Here is a 12193-nt window from a genome sequence, read left to right on the forward strand (position 1 = left end):
CCTCAAGTAGAGGCAAATCGCATGTTCTGCAAAGGAACAGGGTGGTTGTAAAATGAGCAAGTAAGACAAAAATTAAGTATAAACAAAATTATCACTGATAAAAAGCCCTTAACTCATCCATAAAGTAAAGGATACATGGTTTCATGTGTTCCACTCTGTCTTGCCCAGTATGGAATGGGCAAGATGAGGATGGTATGCCAGATGCATTTCTTACCCCAGAGTGTGGGAGAGAAGGTGGTAAGATACTATTGGATTAGGAACCCAGGTGAGACTCAAGGATGAAGTGAAGACAGAGTCCCCAGGTTGGTTGTACAAATTGTGGTAATTCTTCTGTGCACTAAATTTGAGAACCATTGAGCTAGATTAAAGGAAGGATTACAGGAAAAGTCCATAAGATGTTTGGGTATTCAAACCATGGCCCCTTAAGATAACTATTTAAAATGAGTGGTTATTTAATAACTAGGGGTCAAGTGGGGAGTCTCAGTGTCCCTGCCTGCTTATGTCATCCACACCAGTCACTTAAGCCTCTATCACCTTAATACAGCGGTTCTCAACCTGTGGGTCGTGACCCCTTTGGTGGTCGAATGACCCTTTCACAGGGGTCGCCTAAGACCATCCTGCATATCAGATATTTACATTACAATTCATAACAGTTTCAACATTACAGTTATGAAGTAGCAACAGAAATAATTTTATGGTTGGGTCACAACACGAGGAACTGTATTTAACGGGCCTGAAGGTTGAGAACCACTGTCTTAATATGTCTTCTTAGATTTGATCATGGCTTATGTGGGCAACAGTGTAGCCCACTTATATTATATTTTATTTAGGGTAGGGGGGTTAGATTTTAAACCTAGCCTTTAAGGGAAATGTGACTCTACTGTGAGTGTGATATGTAATATGTGCAGTATTATCCTTTTATTATATATCTTTATTTCTATGACTACTATTGTCACATTTTATTTAACATAAATATATCCTTTTACAGTGATTATTTGGGGGGATACAGATAGCTTCTCAATGGGAGCTAACCTTGTCCTGATAGAATCTTTTTGGTTTTGTCTTATTATAAAGATAATAGATACTTCTAAAAACTCAAATGATGTTAAATTAACAAAATAGGAAATGGAAGTCTCCCACCATAGGTAAGAGTCAAGTATGCCATTTGGGCATGTTAGTTCACTATTTCATAAATTGTTAACATAAATTGAGAGGGAAATTTGAGGCAACTGCATTAAAAAGCATGAGCTAATATGGAGGTATCGAAATAGCTGTATCAAAGGTTTCTGCTTACTTTCTAGTAGGTTCTCAGTACAAATTTATTTCCTCCCCGCTACCCAATGTGCCCCATTTAAACCTTTCTTTGCATTTCTCCTTGAACGTGTTACCTTTCCCCATTTTGAATTCCTTCCAACACTTTCTATATGGTGGCCACCAAATGAATTTCTTCTCCAATATTCCCCCTGCTCATTTTTGACCTGTGTCCACATACTTTGGGATGGATGTTCCCCAGAACTCAACAGTGCCTCTGTCAACACCAGCCCCATCCAGGTAGCAGTTCATCACCTCCCTCCTCTGTGATTCACGTCACCCGCCATCCCGCGTCCCTTGCCATGATGCACACACCCTGGCTGTTCTTGCTACATTAATGCTTTTGTCTTTTCATTTACACCTTCTTGACAAGATAATATCTCTTTCCAATTTGGTGCTTCATTAATAACCACAGCAATTTGCATTCATCACTTTTCCCCCTCATAACCTCTTCTAAATATATATTCCAGACTCCCACCAAGAAAGTCTGAGAAAATTATAGTTAGGTACCTATCTGACAGTCCTTCCAGCTGAAGTCTGTATGGTAGGTATGTCTTCACCTGTCACAGATCAAAGCAAGTGATTCATCAGCTCCACCAAGTTCCCATCTTAGTCATCTCTGGGTATTTAAAGATCTGAGAATTACCTAATGTTTTCTCCATGAGAACATCATGGGATATGCTATCATCACTGTTATCTTTTTGATACCCTGCTCAGAAAACTGGGGATTATACCCACAAAACATTCGTTTTCTTTTAGTGTTTATTTAATGAATTATTTAAGAATTAATGTAAACTCTTTTTGAGTATATTTAGATTTAGCCTGTGCACAGAAGTTCAATCCACTAATAAATTAGGTAAGAAATATACCTAATTGTGTTCATCATTCACCTTCCTCTAATTTCTGGAACCTCATCATTTAACAAACAAATCTGCATCCAATTTTAATGATTTTACAGATTTCAATTAGCATTCTTGAATCAGTATTCTTCTTGAAAGTCAGAGTCCTTTAAAGTTTATCTTTTTTTATTACTACATCCCCAACCTCTTGATGGTTGGAAAGTCAGACTCTTGACCCAATTAAGCCTCAGCTGAGGAAACTACCTCTTAGTTCTCAGTATAATTTGAACTAAGTGATAAACACCTCAATGCTAATTAAAGACTACATCATAAAGTTACCTTCCAGGACATGCAAATTATAACAAATGTTTCAAACACTTGTCTAATTTGTCAGACTGTTTAGGTCTCACAATCCTAAAAGCCTCTTTCCTCCAAAACTTCTTGGGTTCTCCACCTCTTTAAGTTTTTAACCCTTTGTAATTTATCCTGCCCTGACTAGTCTATTGAAACTATTTACACTTCTTTAAACAACATTAATGCACCCCCATCATTAATATATGTTTTTATTTAAGACTTATATAAAAGTGTCAATGCCCAATAATCCCACCAGTGCAGAGTTAACAACTTCTAATGCTTTGGTTTCTTTCCAGTCTTTTTCTTTGTACATAAATGTAAATAAATGAGGTCCAGGATCCCATGCAGCCGGAGACCAAAAACAATTGAAAATAACTTCAAGCTTCACTTGTTTCTCCTGAAAAAAAAAATCAAGAAGACCCACTATATGTCCCACAACATAACTTTTTAAAATCTCCTTTCCCCAGTTTTTCCCAGACTCCAGCTCTCTCACACTCTGAGATCTATGCCTTCATCGTCTTCACAGACCTGCAGGATCCAGCATATGCCTTCTTTTAAAGCAGAATGACTAGAATTTATTGATGATATTCCCTGATAGCTTGGATCCCATCAGCCTGCAAATAGACTAGATATCATTTCCCTAAATGCACTCATGGGCGTTGGCCATCAGTGCACTGCATGTTGCCCTGTTCAGCCCTTTTAGATAGCCTGCTAGCTCTTTTACCAGTACATCTCCATCAACTTGTATTTTACCCCTGAGAAAGATGTTGGAGCTGTCTGCAAACCAGATTATTTCATTGTGTCTGTCCCTTATTTTCCATTGTGTAAGAATATTAAATGGGCCCTGTGTCAGGATTTATTCCTGAGGGAACATTTCTGTTTTTGTTTCTCTTCCAAAGTCATTTCTACTTATGCATTTCCTTGTTTTCCTATCAGAAAGTGTCCACACTCCCAGGATCTTCTGTAATAGGTTCCCCGGGGGGCCGAGACTGTACTCCTGTTTATCTCCAGAACCTAGCATAAAACTTGGCACACAGATAGGTTCAATAAATCATTTGAATGAATTAGTATAAAAAGATTGCACACAAAAACGTTGACACTAAAGGACCTCAGCAGGATTCAGGTCCCAGGAGACAGGCTGGGCCAGGACAACTCAGCACAGGAAGAGCATAAATAAGGTCAGATTGGAAGACCAAGCACAAGACCATTAAAAGGAGGCAAAGCCTGGGTTCAGGAGCCAAGGAGATCATGGATAGTTTGAGAAGCATATCAGGACAACCTGAGAGTAAAGGGAATAGGATGTAGGTTACTAAGAGAGTCTGAGAGTATTGGCATCAGGTTTTAGTAGAAAAATACTACTTGGTCTACACCAGTGGTCGGCCAACTCATTAGTCAACAGAGCCAAATATCAACAGTACAACGACTGAAATTTCTTCTGAGAGCCAAATTTTTTAAACTTAAACTATATAGGTAGGTACATTGTTAACTTAATTAGGGTACTCCTAGGCTGGGCTTTGCTAAAAACGTCCTCAATCTGATTGAGGTACATTCGCTGAGGTCGACCCCTTCCAACTCTCCCATCCTCAACTCCTGCATGAATCGTGCACCCACCCTGCGCTGCTATCCCGCGGCCCACCTGCACCGCGTCTCCTGTCACCCGACCAACCGACCACCCCCCCCCCCACACACACACACTTCTTCTAATGCCACTTCTTCAAAATAGACTCGCCCAGGCCGAAAACCGACTTCTGCGCATGGGCCACGAAGTTTCAATCTCACTGTACGTGCCCGCCCGGACGTGGTATTTTGTGGAAGAGCCACACTCAAGGAGCCAAAGAGCCGCATGTGGCTCGTGAGCTGCGGTTTGCCGACCACTGGTCTACACCATCTGTGTTTTCACTTCTAAAATAGAGACAATAGCCCTAGTCAGTTTGGCTCAGTGAAGAGCACATCAGCCTATGGACTGAAGGGTCCCAGGTGCCATTCTGGTCAAGGGCACATGCTCAAGTTGCTGGCTTTATCCCCAGAAGGGGGCGTGCAGGAGGCAGCTGATCAATGATTCTCTCTCATCATTGATGTTTTTATCTCTCTCTCCCTCTCCCTTCCTCTCTAAAATCAATGAAACAAATATATTTTAAACTGATAAGAACAGATACTACACTTGATCTTAGCCAAAAGGCCGAGAAGCGATACAAATATATTTTAAAATAAAATAGAGACAATAATAATCGTAGGAATCTCGGAGAGTTGTGATAATTAAATGTCATCCAACAAATATTTACAAAGTGACCACTATGTTTCATGCTCTTATGCTGGGTGCTGAGTAATGGATTTAATGCCCTTAGCTTTATACTCAAGGGAAAGGCCAAATGGGAATCCAGGTTTTGTTTGTTGGATTTTTTTTTTCCATGAAAAAAATGTTATCCAAATCCCATGAAGGCTCACCTTTTTTGTAGCCCCATGATAGACTTTTGAAAGCCTAAATAGAGTACAGTGACTTGTAGCCTCCTTACTTGTACTCTTGTCTATTACTCAAAAGAATTCCAAAGAACTCAAGGTCTGATTTTTCTTCCACACCAATCATGCTACCTTTTCCCTCAAATTGCTGAGGCATTCAGTGAGTTATTGTTTTATTTTATTCATTCCCCCACCCCCACCCCAGCCCCAGCCCCTGCCACCTTCCCTATTCTGGACTAAAACTCACTGTAGTGGATTACCCTAGGCCTCTCCTAGCCACAGCAGGACTAATAAATGCCGACACAGTGTAAGCACTACTATATCTTCAAGTTCCTTCCAACCTCTTGGGTAGATGGTACCGACTTCTAATGATATGTCTATCTCTAACCATCCAATGGTGTTGAGAGGATCTAACTCACTTAATCTAAAGTCCAGGGCAATTTTGTAGTGAATCTCAGTACATCAAAGAATCTCGGTGTTGAAAAGTATATTTGAATCATCCAGTCCAACTCCTGATCTTCTGACCCAAAATAACCGAGATCAATTCTCTTGTTTTCTTTTTCTCACTGGGCATGAATTTCAAATCTTGATAACTAAATGTTGCCACTCATTCCAGTCTTTCTCCTTTGGTAACCTTAAAAAATATTTTATTTTAACTTTGAACTCCCTCAAATTATTTTTGATCACCTCGTTTCTAGTAAGAAGAGTTTATTTTCCAATAAAACTTGTAGAATACAGCTGCAACATAAGTGAAGCAATGATAGAACTGAAAGGAGAATTAGATGAATCCCCAGTTATAGTTGGAGATGTCAACACCTCTCTCCCAATAGTTGATAGAACTGGCCAAAAATGAGAAAGGATATGGAAGAATGGATGGGTTTTTATATTTATAAAGAATTGACTTACATTTTAGAAATAACCATTGTACTTTTAGAAACATTTATCAATCTACTATTGCCTGAATGTCATTTTGACTTCCAAAAACCTCACAAATTTGCTTTAGTCTTGTTCTTTGAGATATTACTATCAATGTTCTCAGTACCTTATATTTATTCATTCAACCATTCACCACAAATTTATTAAAATCCACTAGTGTCAAGATATTGCATCGAGTCCTACAATGGATTTCATTGTTTTTAAATGTTTAATAATTAAATTTTAATTATAAAATTACTAGAGGCCTGGTACATAAAATTCGTGCGGGGGCAGGGGTCCTCTCAGCCCAGCCTGCACCCTCTCCAATCTGGGACTCCTTGGGGGATGTCCGACAGCCGGTTTAGGCTCGATTCTGGGAATCAGGCCTAAATCGGCAGTCAGATATCCCTCCCACAATCTGGAACCACTGGCTCCTAACTGCTCACTTGCCTGCCTGCCTGATCACCCCTAACTGTGCTGGGGTCCAACCCCAGCAGGTCCAGGGATCCCCAAAGGTGTGGATGGAGTCGGCGAAGGAGGAATGACACAGAGACAGCGTTCAGTTGATCAGCAGCCAAGCCAGGATCTCTAGCCAGGATCTCCAGCCAAGCTCTGTTCAGGATCTCCAGCGAAGTTCTGGTTAGGATCTCCAGCCAGGTTCTGTGTCCATGTTCTCTTGCTAGGTTCTCCAGGTTCTCCAGCCAGGTTCTGTAGCCATGTTCCCTCACTAGGTTCTCCAGCCAGGTTCTGTCCAGGTTCTCCAGCCAGGTTCAGTCACCAGGTTCTAGTCAGGTTCTCTTGCCATTTTCTATTCAGGTTCTGTAGCCAGGTTCTGTCTCTAGGTTCTTCAGCCAGATTCTCTTGCTAGGTTCTGTCTCTAGGTTCTGTGGCCAGTTTCTGTCCAGGATCTTTTGCCATGTTCTCTCCAGTGAAGTTCTTCTGTCTCTAGGTTCTGTGTAGGTTCTGTGTCTAGGTTCTGTGTCTAGGTTCTGTGTCTCTTGGTTCTGTCTTCTAAGTTCTGTCTCTAGGTTCTGTGTAGGTTCTGTGTCTAGGTTCTGTCTCCTGTTGTCTTGTTACATCTGTATTTATACCAGTTGATTCCAATCCTATCAATCTCTATTCCAAAGGTTAGGGCGTTTCTTATCTCCATTCCAGGGAGTAAAGATTATGTAGCTTAAGCATGATTGTTCACAGTTAAAGTGATTAATTACCCGCCTGGCACTTAGTTAAGGGGTTTTATTTCCTCCCTAACTTCAGGGGAAAACCCTACCTGGGGAAACAACCTTTCTCAGAGAGGTGACCTTGGTTAAAACACATAGTGCCAGGAAGGTGAGCAAACATATTAAGAACAGTATGCCATATATGCCAGGTCCCTTGAAACAGTAAGGATGGACCGGCTCCTGGCATAACTGCCCACCCCCTGCCAGCCTAATCACCCCTAATGACCTCTGCCTGCTGGCCTAAGTGCCCCTAACTGCCCCCCCCCCCGCCGACCTGGTCACCCCCAACTGCCCCCTTCTGTCAGCCTGGTCACCTCCAACTGCCCCCCCCCCACCAGTCTGGTTGCCCCCAACTGCCCCCCATGCCGGCCTGGTCTCCCCATGCAGCCTGCTGTTCAGTCGTTTGGTTGTCCCTCACTAAACCCCCTGCCGGCCTGGTTGCCCCACGCAGCCTGCTGTTCTGTTTGGTCATTACTGTTACTGTGATGGCATCTTGGACAATTTGCATATTCCTCTATTATTAGTATAGACTAGAGGCCCGGTGCACAAAAATTTGTGCACTCGGGGGGAAGGGGGATCCCTCAGCCCGGCCTGTGTCCTCTTGCAGTCTGGGACCCCTTGGGAGATAACGACCTGCTGGCTTAGGCCTGCTCCCGGGTGGCAGAGGGCAGGCCTAATCCCTAGGTGCAGCCCCTGGTTGGGCTCAGAGCAGGGCTGATTGGGGAGTTGTGGCGCCACCCCCTGTCACGGACAGAGCAGGGCCAATCAGGGGGTTGGGGCTCTGCCCCCTGTCATGCACAGAGCAGGGCCCATCAGGGGGTTGAGGAGCTCCCCCCTGTCACTCACAGAGTAGGGCCGATAGGGGAGTTGGGGCACCGCCCCCTGTCACACACAGAGCAGGGCAGATCAAGGGGTTGGGGTGCTGCCCTCTATCACCCACAGAGCAGGGCCGATCAGGGGGTTGGGGCGCCACCACTGTCACACTCAGGGCAGGGCCGATGGGGAGGTTATGGCTCTACCTCATCACACACAGAGCAGGGCCCATGGGGGGGGGGTGTTGGGGCGCCACCCTCTATCACACACAGAGCAGGGCCAATCATGGGGTTGGGGCGCCGCCACTGTCACACTCAGGGCAGGGCTGATGGGGAGGTTATGGCTCTACCCCGTCACACACAGAGCAGGGCTTGTGGGGTGAGGGGGTTGGGGCGCCGCACCCTGTCACACACAGAGCCTCAGGGTAATCAGGGCATTGGGGAGCTCCCCCCTATCAGGCACAGAGCAGGGCCGATTAGGGGGTTGGGGCGCCTTCCCTTGTCAGGAACAGAGCAGGGCAGATAGGGAGGTTGTGGCCCCGCCCCCTGTCACACACAGAGCTGCAGGGTGATCAGGGGGTTTGGGCGCTGCCCCCTGTCATGCTGATCCCGATGCTGGGAGGCCTTGCGGCTCTGCTGATCCCGGTGCTGGGAGGAATATTACCCTTTTACTATATAGAATAGAGGCCTGGTGCATGGGTGGGGGCTGGCTGGTTTGCCCTGAAGGGTGTCCTGGATCAGGGTGGGGGTCCCCACTGGGGTGCCTGGCCAGCCTGGGTGAGGGGATGATGGCTGTTTGCAGCTGGTCACACACCCTTCAGGATAGGGGTCCCCACTGGGGTGCCTGGCCAGTCTGGGTAAGGGGCTGAGGGCTGATTTCAGGCTGGTACTGAAGCTCCCAACTGCTCCTTTTTTTCTTTCTTATTTTTATTCTGGGCCACCTTTAGCTCTGAGGCTCCAGCTCTGAGCCCTCAGCTGCTGAAAGCAGGTATCTGGTTCGTTTCGGTTCTATAATCGAAACTCTGTATCAACTCCAGCTCTGAGATCCCGGGCTCGCTGAAAGCTGGTTTCTGGGGTTTTGTTTAGCTTCTATATGTTACAATTTTCTTAAACTGCAAGCTCAGAGGCTGGCAAGGCAGGCGAGGAACTTTGCAGTCCTCCGTCACTGAAGCAAGCAAGCCTCATGTTCAGTTTAAGCTACCTGGCTGCCGGCCGCCATCCTGGCTGGCAGTTAATTTGCATATCACCCTGATTAGCCAATGGGAAGGGTAGCGGTCATATGCCAATTACCATGTTTCTCTTTTATTAGATAGGATTATATTGATAAATAGGAGGTTATTTATCAATAATATATAGTATGAATAAAATAAATGATTAAAAAGTTATAGGACTAAGTCAGAAGCTCTTCTCTGAAGTAAATTATGGTATTATAGCTTTTCTTACATGTAAGAAAAAACACAATCCAGGGAGAGGAAATGACATGCCTGAGCTCACAGAGTAAATGGGAACAGAAGCAGTAACAGAACTCAGGTCTCCTGGTTTAGCCCAATGCACAGCCCCGTTTGGATGAGGGGGTAATTGCTCCCACAGCATGCAATTAAGTTGAACATCTGGAGTTGGCAGATGGTTCTATCCTGTACTCCATGGACTTTTCCTTTTTATCCTTTCCCCAGATCTCCCTCCTCACATTCAGCAGCATATCACACCAAAGCTCCTAGCCAGAATCTTGCCTGAAGATTCAATCAAAGCTTGCTTCTTCTTCTGTGCACTGGGTTTGATAGAACCACCTTGCAGTCTTTATCATCCTTCATGATATGCTGAATTTAGACCCTGTACAACCTGCTGCCATCATATCCAGCAGATAAACTACTCCTCTCCCTATACCATCTCTATCATTTGAAGGGCACCCCTTTTTGCATTAGGAAAGGTTCTTTGAGGCCACTGCTCATCCAGGATGTGAGCCCTATTAAGTGCTTCTCTGTGGCCCTTCCTGATGTCTGGGGAATGTCCTCCTAGCTCAGTGGTTCTCAACCAGGGGAAATTTGTTCCCCAAGTGACATTTAGCAATGGAGACACTTTGGATCATTACAACTTAAGAGATTGCTACTGCATCTAGTGAGTAGAGGTCAGGGATGCTGTTAAACATCCTATGATGCACAGTACAGCCCCTCACAACAGAGAATTATTCGCTGCAAAATGTCAGTAGTGCCAAGGTTGAAAAACGCTTTCTAGATCCTTGCTCTCAGGTTCCCTCTCTTTTCCCAGGAAATATTATCTTGAATGAATTAGTCCTAAATATTTTCCTTCTTTCTGAAGCATGATTTCAACAGCGTTCCTCAAATCAACATTTTACATTCTTTTTAAGTAGTCCCAAAATGTGATCCTCTGTGTTGCTTTTAAGAAATAAAGGCTGCTGTGTGACTGTGTGAATCGGAGAGGCAGAACAATCCCAGCGCTGCCTTTCCATTTGCTGCTTGCTTTCCCCTCCCCCAATCCCGACCATGACTGCCTCTCTGAAATACAGAATGAGCTGAGCCCAGTGTCTTAATGGGCCCTACCTAGCCAGTGGGGCCATTCCTTGGGATGCAGTTTGCCCCATGGAGTGTCCCGAGGCTGCTAGGTTTATCAGCTGCCAGCCTGGCTGGGTCAGGCCTGCTGCCAGATTGATTGATAAGTATGGGGCTGACTCTTTGAGTAGGGCCTGCACCTGCTGGTTTTTCTCCCCACTTCCTTAGATCACTTCATTATTAAATTAAAGATTGTTGTGATTTAAACTGAACTGTCAGGCAGCCTGGGGACAAACGTGGGGTGTGGTGGAAAAAAAAATTGAACCTGGTACTGCATTTACCAAATTCAATCTCGGCTGGGTGCTTTTTCTTTCACTTCAAGAAATAATTCAAAACTCCAAGGGCTGGCAGGAGAAGTAGAACCTTCTCCTGCTGTGTCCAGGGCCCACACAGAGAGGCTGGCGTGCCAGCAAAGGGAGCTGATTATAAATAGCATTAGAAGCAGCATCAGTCAAAACTCACTGGTGTGCCTGAGCCAAATACTAAAAGAAATAAACAGTTTCTGAAATAAGAAGCAATGGGTTTTTTTAAAAAAAAAAATTTGTAATTCAAAGTGCTAATGAACAAAGACAATATATATGCATATGAATTAAACACACACACACACACACACACACACACACACACACACCAACTGAGCTCCTTTAAGGAAATGATGGATAATTATTAAATTTAAAATAACAAAAATCACAAGTAGTCAGAACCTTGCAGGGAGCAGCTGTCCTTTTTCTGTGTAATCAGTGCTTTTATTTAGAAAGTCTATGGTTTCCCCATTGTGAAATCATTTTCCTGTATGTGTATTTTTTTTCCAGCTTAGATGGAAACCATTTGAGATTCCAAAAGCATCTCAGAAGAAGGTGGACTTTGTGAGTGTAAGTCAATGCTGCCCACACCTTCCCACTGCTCCTTCTCTCTTCCGCCGTGAGTGATCCAGCCATTTGCGGGCTGAATGCCAGGCAGAAGCAGCCTTAGAGGCGGGCAGCCGGCACAGCACCATCTGCCTCTGCTTTCGGCACTGCCCATTGATGTCTTACTTACATCTCCCCCCTGACACCAAAGGGCATTCAAGGGCTATTTATGACATCTCCCAACAGCCAAAGGAAATTGAGCTTTTACCTTCCCAGGTTCCTTTGTTTTGGGGAACAAAGACTCCTTTGGTAGTCTGGTGAAGTCTGTGTTCTTGAATGCATAAAATAAATTTCATAAAATGACAAAGAAGCCGATTATATTGAAATACAATGATGAAAATATTAAAATAAATTTGGTTTGGTTTATAGTAATAAGCATGCTTCCTTATTAATGCACTAAATCACAAAATCTATGAGAGGATCTAATAACTCTGGTTATTAGAAGTATGAGTATAAATGATATTTTGGTATATCTGTAACAACTCTAATGTGATGTAAAATGATCCATGATTTCTATCAGTGTCAAGGTCACAGGCACCTCTAATACTGCTGTAGTTTGTTGCTTATGTCCACATTAATTGAAGGAAATGATAAATTTCAGTCAGAGATTAGTGAAAACAAATATATAATTTGTTTTCCCATTCAAATTCAGAAACTCTCCGAAATGATCCCCTGAATAGGATCAACTCAGGCCAGCAATTCTGGTTAGGACAATGCTGATTAGAAGTTCTGCTTGGTAGTAATAGGTGCTGAGAGTATAGGAACACCTGTGCTCAGAGCCAGGCCTATCAGGGAGGAAGAGAGGAGCTG

The 12193-nt window shown here is 43.9% G+C and overlaps 1 protein-coding gene across 2 annotated transcripts in view; it reads left to right on the top strand.

Annotated features, from left to right (window-relative positions):
* HGD (homogentisate 1,2-dioxygenase) overlaps nucleotides 1–12193 on the top strand; it is a 44612-nt gene that overhangs the window by 13080 nt on the left and 19339 nt on the right. For both annotated transcript variants that reach the window (XM_081088406.1, XM_081088407.1), the window contains exon 5: nucleotides 11288–11347. In XM_081088406.1, coding sequence (XP_080944532.1) covers nucleotides 11288–11347 — 60 coding nt within the window. The remainder of the gene's footprint in view (nucleotides 1–11287; nucleotides 11348–12193) is intronic.

The sequence above is a fragment of the Myotis nattereri genome (assembly GCF_964212035.1).
Source record: "Myotis nattereri genome assembly, chromosome: 3".
NCBI lineage: Eukaryota > Metazoa > Chordata > Mammalia > Chiroptera > Vespertilionidae > Myotis > Myotis nattereri.